This window comes from Apteryx mantelli, chromosome 17 (assembly GCF_036417845.1).
Source record: "Apteryx mantelli isolate bAptMan1 chromosome 17, bAptMan1.hap1, whole genome shotgun sequence".
In the NCBI taxonomy this organism is placed as follows: Eukaryota; Metazoa; Chordata; class Aves; order Apterygiformes; family Apterygidae; genus Apteryx; species Apteryx mantelli.
The window spans coordinates 16,849,378-16,870,870 of NC_089994.1; the positions used below are offsets into that span (position 1 = coordinate 16,849,378).

The 21,493-nt window shown below is 39.1% G+C and overlaps 1 protein-coding gene across 1 annotated transcript; it reads left to right on the forward strand.

The window, feature by feature from the left end:
- The first annotated feature begins 46 nt into the window (after nucleotides 1-46).
- On the forward strand, nucleotides 47-21,242 carry BCL7A (BAF chromatin remodeling complex subunit BCL7A). Its single transcript, XM_067307077.1, has 6 exons — nucleotides 47-342; nucleotides 8,366-8,447; nucleotides 11,992-12,088; nucleotides 13,509-13,676; nucleotides 16,565-16,686; nucleotides 17,660-21,242. Exons 1-6 carry the CDS (start codon nucleotides 251-253, stop codon nucleotides 17,729-17,731), a joined length of 633 nt encoding a protein of 210 aa, XP_067163178.1. The 5' UTR covers nucleotides 47-250; the 3' UTR covers nucleotides 17,732-21,242.
- The last annotated feature ends 251 nt before the right edge of the window (nucleotides 21,243-21,493 follow it).

Here is a 21,493-nt window from a genome sequence, read left to right on the forward strand (position 1 = left end):
TCGGCCCCGCGCGCGCGGGCTGCCGGCGGCGGCGGCGGCGCGGGGCGCGTGCGCAGTGCGCGGGCCCCGGCGGGCGGGCGGAGCCGAGCGGAGCGGAGCGAAGCGGAGCCGAGCCCAGGGAGCATTGTGCGTGCGGGCGGACGGACGGACGCCGCCAGCCGCGCCGAGCGGAGCCGCGCCGAGCGGAGCGGAGCCGAGCGCCGCGTTCCCCGCGGCCGCCGCCTCCCCCTCCCCCCCCCCTCCCAGCAGCATGTCGGGCCGGTCGGTGCGGGCCGAGACCCGGAGCCGGGCGAAGGATGATATCAAGCGGGTGATGGCGGCCATCGAGAAAGTGCGCAAATGGTGAGCGGGCCGCGCCGCGCCGCGCCGGGACCCCGCGCCCTCCCCCCCCCCAGCCAACCCCCCCCCCCCCCGCGCGGGGCCGCAGCCCGCCGGCGGCCGCGGGGGGCGGGGGAGCCGGCGGCACCCAGAAGCCATTTCGCTCCGGCGAGTCACATGAAGGCGGCGGCGGCGGCGGCGGCGTGTGAGGGCCGGAGGCGGCTCCATTGTGCGGCCGAGCCCCCTGCCCGCCGCCCGGCCCCGGCCCGCTGCCCCGCGGCTCCCGGGCCCGCAGAGCGGGGAGGCGGCGCTGGCCGCGGCGCCGGCCCCGGCTCCTCCCGCCGCCCTCCCCGAGCAGCGGCCCGAGCAGCGGCCCGGGCCAGCTCCGCGCCCGGCGGGTTCGCGCGCAGCTGCCGCTCGCAGAAGTGTTGGGGGAGGAAAAAAAAAAAAAACACGTTAAGAATGTCACTGTACAACTCAAAAAAAAATTTTTTTCCCCCAATTTCTTTCCCCCCCAAGTTGCCAAGCTTTGCGCCCAAGCGCAGCAAGCCTGCGCGGGGTCGCCTGCGCCTAACGCCGTGGCGAGCGGAGGGGGAGCCGGAGAGGGTGTAATCGCTGCTTGCATTTGCTCCAAATCATGTAACTAAAGGTTGTGCCCCCACCCGTGAAATCATTCCCTTTTGTTAGGCCTTAAAAGTGCTTTGGCTTTTTTTTTTTTTTACGCTTTTGTCTTTTTCTGCTTTTATTACGAAAAATCAACGTGAGGCGTTTAAACAATACAGCGAAACACAGTTATTGCAATGTGCCGCACGATTGGTCTAGTGGTTTTGGATGGGATAAGGAGCGGTGCCAGTGTGGCTCGAGAACGGATCTTCTTCCAGCAAGTAGACTGCTCAGTAGTCTTTGTGCATGTGCCTTAAAATCATCTTTTAAACGGGTGAAACCCAAAGAAAATCTCTTGGGTTAGCATTAATATGCATAGCTGGGCTGTTTTGGATCTGATAAAATAAGGGGGCACTTTTCTTGTAATCCACAGCTAAATGCTTTGATTTCATTAAAAAGAAAAAAAACCAGCAAAACGCAGAAATTAAATGTTTGTCATCCTAGCGAAATGGATTGTTGCATTTTAAATGGTCTTGAGCACATGAATGGGCCAGTTGGCTTGAACTGGACAAAGAATGAAAATGTGTGTCCGATAATGCAGGGCACGAGATGGGGATTTCGGAGAATCCCTCCATTGTGCAGGGAGCGAAGCAGTCGGAGCATTACAGCTCTGTTGATTGCAGGAACTCTCTTCTTCTCTGGTGGCGTTTTTAAGTGCTGTTTGCTGGCTTTTTGGCCAGCTATGAAGGATCAAAACTATATAGCGATGGGACAGTACTTTTTATCAAAGAGTAGCATTGTTGGATGTGTGGGACTATTTTATTTGTAGATATTTCATTCATGAGTGCAGCATGTTTCCTTTGAATCCTAGTTGGTGGATTTCAGAGAAGAGTAGAGGCAGGAGCTTGGCCATTCAACAAAACGTCTAATTTTTTTTTCTTGGCAAGAGCTTTCTGCCATCATGTCAGTTGCTATGGCTTCCCCTATAAAACAGAAATCTTAGGGTATAAATAGATTTTGTACGTTTTAACCCTCCTGAGAGAGAGCTTGTTTGAAAAGGTTACTGTACAGAATCATGCAAAGTGTTTCTTCTGATTGCTGTCAGAAGTATTCATATTGCTTTTTGCGTGTGCGTCTTGCAAATATTTACACAAACCATTTTTCATAGTTTTAAAGGAATCATAATTTGCTGATAAATCTCATGATTTTTTTTCCCTGCTCGCTTGCAGTCAAGTACATTTGAAAATTAGCAAGAGGGATTCTGTGTTTTGTGGCTCAAATGTTTTGAGAAGACTTGTCTTGTGGAATTGAACTTTATACACTAGCAATTCCTACATCTTATGAAGAGCCACATAGGCAATTTTCAGTGTGCAGTTTCATTTGCATAATAGGAGCAATTTGTTGCCATCCACAGCTTTTCTGTGGAAATGCAGCCACTGAGGATTAAAATACCTTGTGTACAGTGTTTCATAGGATAGGATTCTCTGAGGCTTGTACGTGTTGAGCGCTGCGCTTCTGGACCGCAGACAGGAGCGGGACAGACCGTGTTGCAAACCTCTCTGAACTGACAGTGGCTCCGGTGCATGTTGGCCAGCACCTCCAACAGCGCGTGAAGGTGCGCGCAGCCTTGCTGTGGAATATTGTTGTATGCCTGTATTGCCATGCGTATGTGCCTGCCTACTTGAAGTGACTTTCCGTCAGTACAGGTTTGTCCCATAGAAAATAGAAATTCTTTCTTAGACACAAATCCATCCTTTGAAGCAGGTACCCATCGTCATGCGTGTTTGATCTTGCCTAGCACTTTTGATATTACTGGAGCTTAGCTTATAGTAGTAAACGATAAAGTTGTTGCTGTTGCATAAATCTCAAGAGTAAAACTAATCTCCTTTGTTTAAATCACTCTCACGAATGAGCATCTATTTTAGAAAACACCTAGTACGTATCCTACAAAATACATGATTGTGTTGTATTTATGTGGCAGAATGCTGTATTTCCACGGCTAAGAGTGTAGACCTACTTTTTCTTAACAATAGTTGTCACATTTCTTCCAGTCTATTAAAAAATCATCCGAGTTAAATTTAACTGAATGAATTATAAACAGTATGGGATTATTTTTTGTTTCATTGACAAGTACGTGTAGATTCTAAGTAGGCTCCCAAGAAGAAAGGGGCAAAAACTGTTGTGTTCTCAGCCAGCATTACGAAATAATGGAAATGCTCTTTTTTAAATAAAAGTCAGATTTATTAAATTATAGAAAATGCAGAGTTTTACTGGAAAAAACGTAGTGGGCGGCCTACAAGTGTACGTAGCTCGATGTCTTAGGAGGCAGTGAAATAATTTGCCTGGGTACCTAGGGTTTCTGAACTTTTGGACATCCGTGCAAACATTAAGGATAGAAGCACGGTGTGGCCGACTGGGATAGGTGTCCTGATCCGGGGAATGCACCAGGAATGAGGAAATCTTATTCTGTTGCCTTGTCATTGAATTGCAGTGTCTTTACATAAGTCATTTTACCTTTTTCTCCCCCGTTTATCAAAGCAGTAATGTAGGGATAGTGGTAGCACTTCATAAAGAAGTGAACTTGGAGACCTGATGGAGGTAGTTACTAAAGTGCTAAATATTTATTATGGAAGAGAATCAGCTGTTGAAGCAGGCTTGACTGGGATGTAGCTTAAAACAAAGCGTGTTGTGTAAAAGTTGAGGAGCAAAATGACCATAGGCAGTGAGCTCATGTTACCTTCCCAGATAACACTGGCTGGGATCTCTAGCTGTGGCTAGTTAGGGAGCAGAGTTTCTAGGCAATGCGACTGTGGCTTTTCTGTTCATTGTCTCCTTTCAGACTTCGTAAAATATTTTTGTATGGTATGTAATGCTCTGAGGTTGAGCTTCTGCAGGTTTTGCTGCTCATGCTTCCTTCTTGCAATAGATTTTCAATCTGAAAAGTAGTTAAGACATAGAACTTCTTAACATGATGTCTTTAGAAAAGACTGACTGGTGCTACCAGATTGTCCCTCTACTTTAGTCAGGCTAATGATTGTTAAGACATTGGCTGCGTTTGGTTTTCTGCTAAGATTATACTTCATGTAGTGGTGACTGACATTAAAAATCTTCTAGTGTACGCAGAGGAACTACTTTGAATTATTGTAGTTATCCAAACACAGTTATCATGGTTGAATTGCAAGATAGTTTTTCTGGCTCATAATTATTTCTTTTTGAGCCAGGACATGCTCTCTGACTTCAGTGAAAGTTGGATGCATGTAAAGGAGGAGTTTTATCATATGTAAAGCCATGTTTCTCGTTACTGTAAGAAAAGGTGCTTGTTGCAATGTGGAACCTAGCAGAACTTGCTTAAAAACATGCTGGCATGTGTAAGCTAAAGGGGACTCTTGTAATGCAACGTACTTAAATAAACTGCAAGAGAGAGTTGTCCTTAACCACTAGTCTTTTCCATTCATTTTAATGCTACATTATATTTTATTGTATTTGCAGCATGATCCAGAGATGCCATATATATTTGGGGCTGCTTCATGTTAGTCGCTAGACAAACATCTAATAGCAATAGGCGTGCTCTGAAAAGCAAGCCTACATTTCAAACAAAAAAAAATTTTTCTGCATCTGACAGCACTTTGTGTGTATAATAATGGCATTTTCTTTCCCATTCCCCTTTCTCCTTTGCTTGATCCCACAGGGAGGTCATAATTCTGTGATTTTCACCAAACTCTGTTGCAATGCAAGTGAGTGTGATGTGATAAATTCAGCATTATGACGTCACTTCGTGATCATCAACGGAAGATGGGGTATGTGGGAGCCAATCCTCGTGTAACTGCAAATCACTATGATAAATGGGAGTCATGGTAAAAAGCCAAACAAGCGCGAAAGCCTCTTCTTGAATGATAATATATTGGCAGTAAAGGCTTTCTGTTTCCCTGCCATCGAATGTTTCTAGCACTCGCTGCTGCTGCTGCAAAAGCTGCCTTGACACTTTATGTATAAGTGTAATATACACTGTTGTGTTTGCTCACCAGTATATTACTTTTATACACGGAATTTGATGCTCAGCTCTGGAGCTTTAGTGTTATTATTCAAAATATAAATATACTTAAGATCTTGGGTTATTTAAAAGGGGGAATTTAGTATATAATTATGTAAGTTCTAGGGTAATAGTATGCCTCAGGCATAAGAACTAAAAAAGTGTTGATATTAATGCTTACCGTACATATCCTTGATTGTCCTTAAAATGGTGTGGTTCAAAATGTAAGAATGCTTTAACACAATTTCAGATAAATGTAAGGCTTTTTTTCTGTTGCATTGACTAGTTTCTGAATTTATTATAATTAAAATATTTAAGATCATTTCATTTTCTTGGTTTTAATCTTCCATACTGAGAAGTATTGTATATATTTTGTGTTTTGACATTTCCCTTTTGTTATGCTTGGGTCATTTATGGAAGAACAGGTTTAAAACCAGGAAAATGTTTTTTTTTTTTGAGAGAGAGAGCGAGCGAGCTATGGAGTTTGTCAGGTAGACACGGGCAACTGAATTTGGTAATTGCCAGATGCTTAGCCTGAATAGCTCTCAGGTTGATGGTGTTCCTCTGCCTCTTCCAGTCCACCAGTCAATACAGAGATCACCTTGTGCAGTGTGACAGGGTACAGTGCAATAAAAAGTATTGCCTAGTGATCGCCTAGCAAAGGTGGAACAGCCTTTCCTGGGGTGGGATTCTGGTCAGCGTCTCAAGATGAGTGGATTCAACAGCAGATCCATTTTGCAGACAGGGAGACGTGGAGAATCCAACCAGGGTTTCACACGAGAGCTCCAGAGTTCCTTGTTCCGACTCTGGCATTTGGTCAACTAGAATATTTTGTAGTTTGTGCAGCTTTTAGCAAACTTAGTGTTATGGGCAGCATAAATAAATTGTCGATTCTAACTAAATAAAAAGGAACGTCCCTGAACAGCAGATTGGGGTCGTGACTTTGCACAAAAGAAGCGGGGGGGGGGGGGGGGGGGGGGGAAGAAAAAAAAAAAAGTGAGGGTTCAGAGTAGAACTGTGTTTTTTTTATTTTTATTTTTTGTGGACTTTTTTGAAACAGAAAGGCAGTAAATACTACAGATAATATTTTAAGCTTCATTTGCAATAAACCTCTTAAATTCTGAAGTTATTTTACCCTGTTGATCTTAAATGTCTGAAACTCCATTACATTTCTTCGTTAACAAATTTCTGTTTATGCTGCCAGTGATTTTATTAAGAGTTTTAGAGGAGCTTGTCTTCTGCTTTCTTATTAATGCTTTTATGGTCTTAAAGTTTCAATACTGCAAATGCTTACATATGTAAGAAATATTTGAATAGTAGCAGTTCAATGTTGGGTTTTCTTTTTAACCATAAGTGCTTGCAGGACTGGGATGTTGGTGTACTTCCATCAAAAATATCCTTATTCCCATTGTTGTCTGAAATACTGTGTATTGAAATCAGGAAAAAAAAATCCCTACAGCTGAAGATTATCAAAATTTAAAGGGGTACTTAAGAAGCTCAAAAGAATTAAAATGTCAGGGCTAACTTTAATACTAGAAAGAAAAAGTTACTAATATAGGTTTCCTCCTGTGTTCTACAGTCTGTCCAGTGAAGATGCTGTGTGAGGCTGCTTTGAGATGCTAACAGGTATCTTGAACTTTTGGTTTTCCAGTGCAGCATCTCTAAGTAATATTTTGCTGTAGGAAAAGACTAAAATCTTGATTTTAAAACATTTATTCACCTCCCCCCTCCCAAAACAAAATTCCCCAGCTGGTTCTATTTCCATAATTTCAAAGGTTTTCCTAACTAGAAATAAGTTTAGTTTGTCTTGTATCCATTTAAAAAAAAAAAAAAGAAAAGAAAAAAATTATGTCATGATCATCTCCTCACAATTAAGTCTGCTTTCATTATTTACATGCCCTCATCTCCACTGTCATTTTTATCATGTCTAGCAATAGAGCTCCAAATTAGCATAAAATTGTTTTTTGACATACTTTAGCTATCTAGTGTACCTAAATGGATGAATCTAAACACATTCAGAAAAACTGTGCTCCAGGAAGTGCAGTGGGAAAGAAATGAATCTGAAATAGTTATATACTTTTAATTAAAACGTCCTTGTGGACAGATCCAAAGCTTATCAAATTGCCTTTTTTTTTTTTTTTTAACAGGAAAGTGTCTCCTCTAAAGGGAAAACAAATAAGATTGGCTTTAGTAGCTAAAACAAGTGATCAGGAAGGTGTTTTGTGACATTTGTACAATGTGGCTGCTTTTGACTCTGGAAACTCTTTCTAAAAACGAAGATATCACATATGTATTTGGAGTCACATCCAGCTTCTCCCATCCTGCAAAGAACCTTTTTTTTTTTTAATTCGTAACTAGATTCCAAATCTATTATTTAAATGTGTTTTTAAAAAAAAGAAATAACAAAAATGCTTATTTTGAGATCTCATGCCAAATTAATTTCAGATGTTCCTGAATAGTTAATGGAATTGGTCTGTGTCGTTAACTTTTAATTGATCCATTTGCAGAGCTATATTGCAAACCCAGGAACCAGCAGTGGTAATCTGTGACCTGAAAACTGATCACAGAAACTGGGTGAAATTTCTCTGGCATTATGGACCTTGCTTTAATGTTCTGACATAAAGAGCTCAAGGAATTCATCCCTCAACTCGGCGTTCAGCCTCCTTCCCATCTCTGCACTCTGTGGCCGCATGATCCCCTGATGTAGTGACACCCGCCGGCCAGATTTCCTTCACGACTCGTCGGTGTCCCGACTTGACGGCTGGCCGGCCGGGCTGCCCCGAGTGCCGCAGGTTACGCTGCTTCCCTCTCCCACAGCCCCCTCGGCCTTCCCCGTCCGAGGGAGCTAGGCTCTCCTGGACCTCAGTTCCGCATCGCAGCACGTGCTGCTACCAATAAGGCTGTTGGTTCTAAGGCTAAAATTTCAGAACTGTCTGACAGGAGCGTTGAGTGAATGTTAAATTGCTAACAGCAGATTTCTATCTAAAAATAAACCTCAGATGGTCAAAGTGCGTTTAGATTTCTAATACCATTAAACAGCTTCATGACAACCAAAACATGCTGGTCTGTCTAAAAACTCTTCTTCTCTCTAGAAAGTTGAGTGAAAACTGTAAGCCTTAAATCTGCATTTTGAATAGCTGTTCTTCTTAACTGTACCTTTAATCCAGATCTCATTACTGCTACTGCAGTTACTCACCTAGACACGTAACAGCCCTCAGAATTCTGCAAGTTAGCAGTGCTCTAACAAATTTTTGAAATGCAAAGAGCAATTTGCACAGTACAGCACTAAAGACGATGTAATAGAGATCATCCTACCTAATAGCCTATTTAAATCCTTGACAACTTACGATAGTAGATCACTTTATTTTGAATATGAAGTTTAACTTTAACTTCTCCTGCATTATAATTTTATAGGGAGAAGAAGTGGGTGACAGTTGGCGACACATCCCTAAGGATTTACAAATGGGTACCAGTAACAGAGCCTAAAGTCGATGATGTAAGTATCCTGCAATGTCTTGCTTTTTCAAGATGTAGAGAATCATTTTTAGGGAAGGTTGAAAGAAATATGCTCCTTTTTGAGCCTTTAAGTTAAGACTGGTGTGGATCTTGCCAGCATTTGAGTATGAGAGCTCTAGGGGAAATGTTGATCTTCACAGAAAGTGATGTTGATGGTTTAGTAGGTGGCAGTCTTCCCTGAGTCAAGTTGGATCAATTCTTAGGTAACTATTAAACGCTGGACTTGAAACGTAGAATTTTTGTAGTTTATTTGCAATTGATTTCGAAACTTTTTCCCAACATAATAATGGAAATATATGTGTGTTTATATTTATATAAATATATTTGTATAAATATTTAATTTATACATATATATTTATATGTATATATTTTTATATATATATATAAATTACAGTTTCCTTTTTTCTGCCTGATGCTTTAGAGGAAAGTAGTTGCTATGAAACTGTTCAGAGAATGCATTCTTCTATCTGTGCATCATGAAGCACCACTGCCATTTTGCTCAAAAAGCGGCACAAAACATTGAAGTAAGGCTAGGAAAATCCTGTGGAACTGTGAGATCATCTATATTGCTTAAGATGTCCAACTCAAGCAGTGGAGCAGATGCTTCTATTGTAATGTCTGTTTTCTCATGGTAAATGTTTTGTGTGTGTGTCGTATTTACACTCTTAATGTGCATTGGGGAAGTACTGTTTATTTCCCATGACACAGTCGTGTGGCGTAAGAACAGCAAGTATAAAAATCAAAGTTGACAGCACCTGCACATTGTTTTCAGCTTTAGTTATCAATGTTATTCCTGTTTTATAAATGGAGAAATTGTTATAGAGAGAATATTAATTGGTGATGCAACAGTAAATTAATGACACAATTGGGTATATATCCTTAGCTTGGTACTCTTTCCTTGGGCTGTCCTGTGGTTTTACTTTATTTGAAATGTGAACTAAGCCCTATTTGGAAGAACACTTCTCGGTTAATAAATGTGTAAAATAATAGTTTTCAGAAGAGTTGGTGTCACGGACTTGCCTTATTCAAAGTTCATGTTCAGGACCTATTTTTGAATAGGGTTGTTTCAGGCGGAGTTTGTTTCTTTCTGTGCCTTTGGTTGTGCCAAACATTTTCTTGATTCTGGGAGTCATGGCGAACCTCTTGTGTTCCTTCAAAGCTTGTGAATTGGGAAACCTTTCCTGGTTTCCTAACAGAAGTTTGTTCATTCTGTCTAGTTCTCAAATGTTTGGTCTTGATTTTATTATTTATGATACACAGGGGGAAAAGGCTGTGCTATTTACATGATTTTAGGATATTTAGGCTTGTGGGTTGCTATTTTAAGGATTTCTGAAAATTATTTTCCTACAGTCAAGCTATGCTTACATGATGGATACCATGGAACTTTGAAAACAAATTTCTAGTGAGGTTTTTGGATTAATTTTCAAAGTGACTGCTACCAATCCTAAAGTCAGCTTCTCTCTTAAGAAGCATGGGTTTATATAAAGGTCTGTATGTGCGGAGTTTAATTGCAGTATTTGAGCCATCATTTTTAGGTTTAGGCCCCAAATTTGCTGAACTTAGGACATTCCTTCAAAACCAGTTACTTTAGCATCCTACAGTCACATTCTGCTTGTTACAAGTAGAAGCTATTGTGCTGCTGCAAATGCTGCAGACTTGATGTCATAAGGTTTGTCTGTAGGCTCTGGAAGTTCTCATCAAAAATAATCTGAATATATTTAACAAATAAATACCAGGTAGTGGTCATCTTGGCTGTTTGGTTATGGGCATCCTTTTATACCTGACTTCATCTGTGTATACAAGAGCAGGTGGAGAATGCTTGCTTTTTACTAGAATAGGGGAATGGAGTCTTTTCCTCTGCTCAATTTCGGTGGATTAGATTCTTCTTCCCTCCTGCATGTTCTTCCTAAGCCACTTTGACCTTTTTTTAAAACTAGAATTAGTTAGGTGGGCTCTTTCCTCCTACTAGTTTTGGAAGGCTATTATGGAACATCATGGCTTTGATAGCTAAGCTTCTTTTTTTTTTTTTTTTTTTTTTTAATCTCAGCTTAAATTGCTTGCATTCATTTTATCAATATTTCTCTTGTGCCAAAAGTAGCCTTTCACTTTACAAAAAAAAAAAAAAAAGTTGTTGTTCACTGAGAGAAATTATGTTCCCTCTGAATTTTAGTTTTGCAAGGTTAAAGAACTCCATATGCTTTCACCTCAGTTCCATATATGGGAATAAAATCTGAGTTATTTTATTTGTTCTCTCAGAAGTAAAAATGCAATTAAAAAAAGTCAAATAATATATTCTAGATAGAGGGAAAAATCCTTCCGGATCTCACTTGTTGAATTTCTTCTGCAGTCTTAGACTATATTTGACTGGTTTTATTTCCTTCCCTTGTTGGAGGGCATTGTCTTATCTGAATAGATGGGTTGCTGAGCATTCCTCCTAGAGTCAGGCTCTTAATTGTCTTCTCAGCAGGCATGCAGGATCCTCCAAAAGCAGTGCAGCTGGCTCTTTCTCCTATGAGACCGATTACGTCACCTCTTAATTGAAAATGCTGCATCTCTTAGCAGACACAGATTTTCCACGTGATGGATGCCACCGTCTCTTCCTTTGTTTTAATGCTTGCAGTTTGTACTGTTGTTTTGGTCACGAGCATGTTATGACCTATTGTTCATGTAGGACTGTCCTTTTTTATGCTCTTTGTTGTAGGCCAGTCTGATTTTTCTTCTTCATCCATCCTTTAGTTTTAATGAATAAACAGCATTAGGTGTAGGGAAGGAAGAGGTCTCTGCAGTCTCGGTCATTGAGAAAGAGGTAAATAGCTGTTGTCTTAGTGTTAAAATCCTAGATCTCTCTCATCATTCCTGTTTTGCACTCATGCATACTTTCTAGGTGCATTCTACAAGCTTCCTGATAAAGAAGAGAGAGTATACCAAGTTTTGTAGCTGGGAGTTAATATACATAATATACATACCATACAGTGAGCAGAAGTGTGAGCTCAGAAATCAGATAGTTTCCTGAATCTGTGGTCAGTGATGTTCTTCCCTTTAATTGTTGTAGCAGGGATTCTTTTGACTTTGCCTTGGTAGCTCTTTGGCCTGAGCACAGTTAGCCGCATGCACCTCCCAAATTCTCTAACTCGGTTTCAGCAAGGCACTCGGTCATCGTGCCTCGGATTCCACAGCTGTAGAAGGAGGGATAGCGCTGAGACTGTTGTAGTCTTACGAAAACGGTGCAGTGGTTTGAAGATGAAAAACATGTTCAAGTGCTAACCATTACTAGAATTTCTGGATAAAAACCTAGATATTCTAGTGCTTTGTGATACTCACAAAGAATGCAATTACAAAAATGTCCCTGTGATCATTGGGACTAATGCATTCTTGATAGCTGCAGTGGTTCTTGGGTTTATTTCTCACTTGAAAGTTAAGTGAGATGCTTACAAAGTAATGAGTAGGAAGAGTTTTATATTGAAACGTGAATTTTTCTTCCTAGTGATCATCTAATTTGTTTGGGTACTTGTTTTTTTTCTCAGAAAAATAAGAATAAGAAAAAAGGCAAAGATGAAAAATGTGGCTCTGAAGTTACCACTCCAGAAAACAGCTCCTCTCCAGGGATGATGGACATGCATGGTGAGTGGGAGAAGGTCAGCCCCAATTACCCTGTTATACTATGAAAGTATAAGCTAACCATGTCAGATTCTCCATTACTCATATATGGACAGCACCATGAGTGAGCCAAAGTGAGAATGACAGCAGATATTCATTTGGTGCCTTAGACTTCTATTTTGTAGATGTCTTAGCAGTTGCTAAATGCCATTTTCATTTGGGCTGTGTGTGAAAGCAAGTTGTTTCTGGAGCTGAATATGAAAAAAATACATATATCTACCATCCAGAATGCCATACGCTTACCTAAGTGAAGTAGTAACGTTGTAGAGCTTGCTGTTTCGGGGAGGGGAGGACACCCCCTCCCCAAACTGCCATTGTTTGCGCTGCCTTTGTACTTGTTGGACTGTATTAGAATTCATTCTCAACAGCTGCAGGTGAGTCAGGACAGAAGTCGTCTGTCAGTGCTAAGAACGCAAGCTGTGGTTCTGCTGCATCTTCCTGCTGCTGGGAAGTTTTCAGCTTGCTGAAATTAACGGGTTAAGAAAACATTTTTTGCTTGCCAGAGCCAGGCACTATTAGATCAATTAAGAAAATAAAAAAGTGTGAACTGTTGAATGTTAACATGGTATTTATTACAGAGGAGCCTTCACAGCTCAGCTCTATTTTAATTTTTTAGCTTCTAGGTGTTTGGATAGCAATTACGGCTGAGAATGTGGCAGTAGTTGAGCTGATTATAGAGGATCACTTTTCGGTGGGATGTAAATTTTTTGTTTCAGCTTTATTTGCATTTTTATTGCCTCGTGGTTGGCTTTTGCAGTGTTCGTAGCGAGTATGGCCTTGCGATTAAAGGATTGAGCAGGATATTCACAGATCTGGATTAATTTTTGATCTGTGTTGCAAGTTTATTAACTTTTGCCTCGGTCAGATTATTTAATTTTCTTAACTCTTGTTCCCCCATCTGTGAAGTGAATATAATACTTTCTTTTTTTATAGTTTATCATTTGTATTTTTAAGCCAAACTGTACAGTTTCATGATAAGCTTAATTTGATCTGACTTCAGCCTGCTCTGAAAAGGGATGGTCCCATCACCAGCTTATGTGTTCCTGTAGTCCTTTGGATGTAATGATTATACAGCCGCAAAGTGAGGTAGATCAGCTTGCATGCCTAGCATGTAATTTAACTAATAATGTTCTGACTTGAAAACACCAGTATTATAGCATAGGCTGCAAGGGCAGAAATCATTGTGGTGGTGGTACAGAAAAAGTTTAAACATAGTATTAGTCTAAATGCTTCTGGATTTCCTCAGCTCTCCAACAAGCTAGACTATGGCCTACATTATCTGGGAATAATACATGAAAAATTAAAATATGGAAGAATTAAGGTGTCCTTTTTATTCAGATCTTATTAAAATAGAGTGTCTTGTTTTTAACTCTTTTCTTAACAGATGACAATAGCAACCAGAGCTCAATAGCTGATGCTTCTCCAATAAAACAAGAAAACAGTAGTAATTCAAGTCCAGCACCAGAACAGAATTTGACAACACAAGCAGATGGCACTGAAGTAAAGTCCGACGAAACTCAGACAGAAGCAAAGGAGCAGCCTGGTTCAGAAGGTAAGCTGAAAAGACTGTCCTCAAAGTTGAACGCAAAAGTTATCCTTTAGTTCTGATGTATTTTATCTACCTATCCATTTTAAAGACTGAATAATAACAGTTTGAAAGAAATGGCTTCTGAATTCTCAACGTTTCTATGAAAATGGGCCAAGCCTCTTTTGCCTCCCAGTGATCCTTCCATAGAACAAGAGAGGTCAGATCGACATTCAAGGTCTTTTTAGAGAGGAATCAAACAAAATACTCAGTTTGTCGCTATCATAATCTCAGTCTTTAAAAAAGAAATCATTTAAAATCTGCTGTTACCATCTAATCACACACAAATCCTGGGAAGTGTTATTTTGGTAGATCTGGGAGTATTCATTACCTAGCATGAAAGTAAAATGGAGGTGAGATACTTGGCAATGATTTTTTTTTTAATTGTGTAGACTACAATTTAAGCTTTTTTTCTTTTTTTCTCCTCCTTAGCCCAGCTAGTTACTTACTCAAAAGCTCTGAATTCGGTCCTAATTTTCTAAAGGAGTTAGAATATTTTACTGCAGTTCTTCACAGGTTAAAGTATATGGGGCTTAAGAGATTGTGCTAAACCTTGCTCTTTAAGTGGTATTTTGGGTAATTGGAACATGCTCTGTATTTATATTCTTTACAAGATAAGTTTCTTCGTCCTATTATAACAGATAAAAGATGTCCTTAACACCATTCTAATAATTTGATTGCAGAATTCTTCCCATAGCAAAGCAATTAAATTATGTCCTACTGATTCCATTCTTAGCTTAGCAGATCCACTAACATATTTAAGTTTAGACCTTTTATCTTGGTTACATGATGTCATTCTTAATTGGGGTTAAAATTTGACAACTGAATTATCACCAAATTGAAATATATCAGAAACCCTGTAAGGGTTTCCTCCTAGGTTTAATATTGTCTGAATGTGTTTGTATAAGGTTGTTGCATAGCATACATGCTCCTGTGACTAAATTTAGATTCAGGGAAAATCATACCAGGTTCTCTGGATTAGTTCCAGAGCCATTTACTATAAAATGAAGTGAAGAAGTAATGACAAAAAATACCCCTTATCAATATGACTATATGCTGTGTTTTTACACTTATTAGATAATTCTTCATCTACCAGAAGCGATGTTTGATCAAACCCTTTGAATTGTGACGTTATTCAGCTGGATAGGGTTAATGACCTTGTGCATCTTACATTACTACACTGACATCAGGAAGGTTCCTCAAAGTTAAGGTGCAGTTTGAGTGGTCATAAACACCTCATGTGGATTTTTTTAGTAGAAAACAGCAAAAAGATTTCATTGCATCTATGTTAACAAGTCATTGCAGGCATTGGAATAGCTCTGGGCTTCCCGGTTTCAAGTCTGGATCCTTTTACCCAAAGGTCGGTAGCAGTTTGAGTAGCAGGCAGTAGCAAGTGGAAGAGGAACAGCAGCTCTGAGCTGTCCGTTGTGGGAATTGCTCTAGGTCTGTTCTTGTCATGGGGAGAAGTGCACAGCACAGACTCCTCCGAGCTCAAATTGCTGCATAGGCTGAGACACGCACAACAGAAATTCAAATTTCTTCTGACTTGTGAGAGTTGTTTCTTTAGTCAGTATGGAGGTGTGTTCTGGTGGGACATGGAGGGGAAGCTCATTCTGCCAGAGTTTCTTAAATCTGATGTTTGAGACTGCTTGCTGTAGGGTTCGCTTTGTTAAGTTCACAGAAACTTCCAAAAATACTTGTGAGGCTTTTTATGCAGTATTCCACAAAAATATACACCACTTGCTCATTATGCCATCTTCTCTGACCACAGGTATTGAAGAAAAACCCCCAAACCCAACAACCTTAATCTTGCGTCTTTCTTCCTCTAGAATAAATTTATTAGTTATCTGGGTCAGGGACATGGGAAGAGATCACTGCATAAACTCTGACTCTATGCATATACTTCTGAGAATTCACTCAAGTCAGAAAGATCTTTAAATGAGTCGAAGGGGGTGGAGGGACGAGTGAGTTCCAGTCTTTATACTGTTGTTCGTGTGGATACAGAAAGAAATATAACTGGTTTTGTACCAGATTTTTTTGATGTATCTGTGTCTCAGCATAGTGTGTTCAACTTCCAGTGAAATTTAACCAGTAAAGACTTTTTGAGTCCCCCTGTTCTCCCTTAAAGTGGATTGAGTGCTTTAACCCTGAGTCCTGCAGTGTAAATCATGTTTTTAGAGGGATAGAAGGAAAGGATTTAAAAAAAAAAAAAGGGGGGGGGGGAGAAAAACTGGAAGCAGGTAAGAACTATAGCAAGCTGGAAAACTTCTCCACACACGTGCACCAGACCTACACCCTTACTGGTTAGGCTGGCCTGCTGAATTTCTAAATGCTAACCTCAAAGTAGTGGCAAGGGAAAAAGTGGATTTTAAATATATGGCTGAATTTCAATTCAGATAATTTTATTCCATCTCCTTAGCCACAAAGTTCTAGGTCCCTTTGTTGTCACAATTTGGCGATTTCTGTAGCTGCCTCTTACTTCTGGTTCGAAGCAAGTTTCGTAGAGTTCAGCCCTTTTACAAAGTTTGTGTTGAAACTTGTTTGCAAATAGCATTGCGATAGTTTGTGACACAGGGCACGCGTGAGCTTAGCTCCCTCTAGGGACCCATCCCGGCAATTGTATCCTGCTGGTAGCATGAAGGCGAAGTCATGCCACTCGAGTGGCAGCAGCCTGTGGTTTTGGCTTTGGAGTTTGAGCTTTGTTACAACTTACAGTGTTGTTACATATGTTATCGTTAATGGGTTACTGATGAGTGAAATTTTTGTGTTTGGGATGTTGCTAGTGAGAAAACATCCTAAAAGCTCCTGCTGAGCTCTTTCATTTGTTTGTTTAAAATGATTTCTTGAAATTTCAGATACCTCTGATGAACAGAATTCACAGTCTTCAATGGAAAATTCCATGAATAGTTCAGAGAAAGCAGAAATTCAGTCCTCTGGAGAAAATGATATAATCACAGAGGCATCTAAAAACTCTCAGGTAACCTTAAGTGCAAAAGCCCGATTATTTGGAATTTGGAAGAGAACATTTTTTCTTAAAAGGCAAACGTAAGGAGGCCACTTGTACATTTAGGCTCCTTTCCTAAGGTGATGACAATAAAGCAGTGGTAGAGTATTAAATGGACATTGTAGACTATTAAATGTATATGTATGTATCTGTTCTTATGGTTCATTTTGTTGGCTTCTTGCATTTCACTCAACTTGAACAGTAACACTAGATTGATCTGGTTTACTTTTCAGGTTGCCTATACTAGTCCGTGTTAGTTTTGTAAGGAAATACTAAAATTTAATGTTACTAATGAGTTTTTTGGACCTAACCTACTGGAAAGGCCTTTAGAGGATCATTCAGAAGTAAAATATCTTCCATAAAAGTAAATATATATAGCAGTTAGAAAAGTGGGTGTTTGTTAATTCAGTGAACGTGCACTTCCTGGAATACTGAAAAATTCTGGGTGGAGAGAGAGACTATTCTTGTAGTGTTCCCCTCACACTGGAATCCTCAAATAAGCCCTGATCAGTCCATTGGTTTTCCTTCTGGATGGTTGGCTTGTTTCAGTGCACTCCTTGCTCTTTCCAAACCTTGCACATTCTGTCCTGTAGGGATGGCTTTGGCTACAGCTGGAACAAATTCACATGCACTTGCTATGCTCGAGTGTGGAGCTAAGGGAAGTCCAGGCATAACCATGCATCAAGGCTGCTGCATTTGGAATATTCACTAGAATTTAGCCCTTTGTCAGTAGATGACAAGTGTAAAGAAGTTGAGGGAAGGTGGAAATAGAGGAGTGATATCAGGAAGCAAATTGACTTGTCACGTCATTCTCATATCCAGGGATCATTTGTATTTTACAAATGACACACCAGGGAATTTGCTCTTGCTTCTTGTTTGATGTTTATGGCACCTGAGATTCAGTGCAATGATAACATGATTGTTTTTCTTTTTCCCCCCTGTTAAGGACTCTGAAGGAGTGCCACCTTCTAAAAAGATGAAAGTAGAGGCTTCCCAACAAAATGTTGAAGAGATTTAGACTATAGATTTTTCTGGTCAGTTTTTATGTAAGGTACATCAGTGGGCTTAATTATAGAACAACCTTACTTAAGCATCTTCTCTTGGATGAGGACAGAACTCCTAACTTTTCAAGTTACCAAGCAAAAATCCAAGAAAGCCTAACAAAGGTTTAACTTCTCAGACACTGAAAACTTTTTCCTGTGAAACAAACATTGAGAACTTTTAAGTTACTGTCTCTGAAATGGTTGGAGTAAACAACTCAGGAGGGGTCTACGCACTGTTTCTAAAGTCAAAATTACAATTATGTTGCTGCTGTATTTTTTTTTCATTTCTCTATTTAACAATGTAAGATATTTAAGGATGGTACAGGTCAGTTATTAGCTTTCATGTGAAGTTCATTGTTCTGGCGTGATGTCTGCTTTTGTTTTGTGCCTTGTGTTCTGAAAACAGTGCTAACTTTTAAAAGTTGTTTTGCAACAGTCTCCTTTGCAAAGTGGCCTATGTTTGTATTAATGCCATGTAGTAAGGTTTTTTGATTGGTTGTTTGGGTTTTTTTTGGTTTGGAGTTTTTTGGTTTTTTGTTTTTTTGTTTTTTTGCTTTTTTTATTTTAAATCCCTGGTGCTTAAATTTTAACAAATACAGATCAGGAAGCCATTTTCACTCTTGGAGTCCAAGGAGAAAAAAGAGCTTGATATTTTATTTTAGCAGCTATAGTGGAGATCTTTTATTGAATGCATGGCATTCGCAACTGTAAATTTGGTCTTCTAAATACTTAACTTCATCAGAAGTTAACATCTGTTTACCATTTATAGTCCAGATCTGAATATATACTATAACACAACAGTTAAAATACTTACGTATTAGGTCCAGATCTCTGTACTGGGTACAACTTTCTTTACAGAAGAGTTCCACTATGTACATAAATAGGATCAAAGGGATTGATGCACAGTGAATTTATTTTCAATTGGTCTTTTTTGATATCAGGTTTTCACTGAACTGGATTTTATTGTACTGTTTCATTATAAGATGTTTACTTCTATGTTCCAGGTCAATACTGTATTTGGGATTTTCTTTTCCTTTCAGCAAGTCTCGTAAATAAGCCTTGTTGTTTCCATAGTTTCTGCATCATTGGTAGAAATGCTTTTCTTTTTCAATTATGTTGAAGTATGCTTATGCTAAACTTGGTTGAAAGGCGCTGAGCATGTGCAACTCCCTTCAAATTTGTGGCATTTAGAGGTGCAGAGCCATCTGCAAAGGTCATAAGGGCTTGATCTTACAGCGGGCTTTGTACTTCCAGGGTGGGCACCCAGTTATAAATACCTGATGTCGGTGGGAAGCACTTATTTCTCACTTGAAAACTCTTTATGTGTGCGCGCACATACACACACACATGCATATTGCTGGATTGGGCCCTTAGTCTGTCTTCACTTTGGGAGATGGAACTTGTAATTTAAATTATGATCTCATAGCTATGAAAATGGTTGCATATAGTTTGTAAGCTAAGAACTGTAAATACTTTTTTAAATGAAAAAACTGCTTCCAGTTGATACATTTTCATAATTAGCTCTTCATTAAGCTTATTTATTTCTGAATTCTCCAATAGTGAAAATGGCTTGCACTTACTACTGCCTTGCGTTTGCAATTACCATTTTTATTATGAAAAACAATGGGGAAGTCAGGGGAGGGAATGGAGGGAGGACTGGGGAGCCAATACTGACCTTCCATAAAATGTTTGTAGGATTAAACTCCAAACAATATACAACACTCAGTTTCGGAGCTTCTTCTTTATGTTGAAATAAACTTTTTGGATTTTAACTAAATAAAATTGGATTGCAAATCATTCATGAAAGCAGTGTGCTCCCTAATAAGTTTTTGGGATTTCTGGTCTGATCATGAAGTCCATTAACATTCTGAAAATAAGGAAATGAGGAGCCAAAAAATATTTGCACAATATATGCAATGAAATGGTAGAATTCTCTCTTGAATTGTGTGTATGCCTAAAATGTGGATAACTGGTCAATGACAATTGATTTGTATGTATATTACATTCAGATTTAAGTGATATTTTGTGAGAAATTCTATTGATATATTAAATGGGCAAATTTAGAAAGATTCAAACTTACAAATATTTTTGATTTACTAGCTTTTTCTTATTTTTAATGATAAAGTTAATCTGATGCCACCTTTGAAAAGTAGTCATGTTTACTAATCACTATCTTCAGGTGCATCGCAGCAAGCTTTTTTTTTTTTATTTTGTAGGTGTTTCCAAGGGAGTAAATAGACTTTTGGTTTAGGAACTAATTCCTGTACTTTAGGAAGAAATAAAATATATAAATAGCACTAAAATACCTCAAATTTTTCATTAGATAGAAGCATTTATTGGCATTATTGACATCAACAGGTTTAATTATAAATTTCCTTTTCTCTCCTGTGGCTTCTGCTCAGAATTGTTCATTGTTCTGTGGCTTAAAAAACAAGACATCATAACCATATTCCTAGAGGCTTTGTTTCTAAAATAGTAATGCTTTATTTACAGCTTATACAAAGTATGTTCAGAACTTTTTTTTTAACCAGAGATTCTAGTGACAACAGACAACTGAACAAGCAGATAGATTTGGGTTCCTTAAACCTGTTATTGTCAGTCTCTAAGAGAAGAGACTTTGACATTATCTGGTATGAAGAAATCCAAAATAGTGTATAAGACTGTTATTAGTCTTTTCTTGAAGTGCCTGATAACATTTATGGGCCAATGGATGTGATTAAACACATTTTAATGCCAGAAAGTACAGATGGGACCAAACCAGAACACTGGATTCAAACCTACGTAAGGTTTGAAACCAGATCTAAATCCAGCTTTTTTGGCTTGGACCTGTCTTTACCAGAAACTTGTTTTATGAACTCACTGTAAAAGGGTTTATTGAAAGCATTGAGACGTGGAGCAGAAGGAGAGATGTAATTTTCTTCAAGATGACTGAAAGTTCTCATACAGCTAATGTTTTAGAAATAGTGCAAATATCAAGAAGTGCTTCCTTGCTACAATGCTGAATGTTGGAGCTTCATTTACAAAAGCAAAAGAAACTAGAAGCAAGCAAGTAAATTAGCTGAGTTGGTGGAACATGTGGGAAGGCCTTCCGAATAAGCGATTTACTCAGCCAAACATTTTATAGCAGAACTATTCCTTGGAATTTTTATGCTTGGGAAAGTAGTTGTTAAACATTCCAAAAAGTGCTGGCACTTAAAAAACAACAAAAAATGATCAACAAGGCAGTATAAAAATATTGGTTTTGGGTGGCTATCTTCATACATAAACATCGTCATGTTTTGGAATGTTCTTTATATCTAAGGGCCTGTTAGAAGGTGTAAAGAATTTTGTTTTCTTCAATACCTAATCGTTTTCCATCTTATGATTTGTGTGTGTGTGTGTTGTACAGCAGTATAATTTTTCACTTATTTATTCCATCGGTAGTTATGGTTTGTACAATGTACAATGGTTTCATTTCAAAAATAAAATAAAAAATCACGACATGAATGCTGTGTGAATAATTTTTATCAAGAAACAATCTCAGTTTGTTTTTTAAAATTAAAATAAATTTCAGTTTTTATGAATAGTCTTTTTAAATGTGCATTCTATGGTGTCTCATTTGGTAATGTGTAAAACGGTTCACTTCAAAGGACCAATGTTGTCTTGGTATCCTTTTAGCAGGACTTTGTGCCCCCCCCCCCCCAAAAAAAAAAAGAATAACAAAGTAATAAATAAGGCCAATGTATTTACAGGAACCT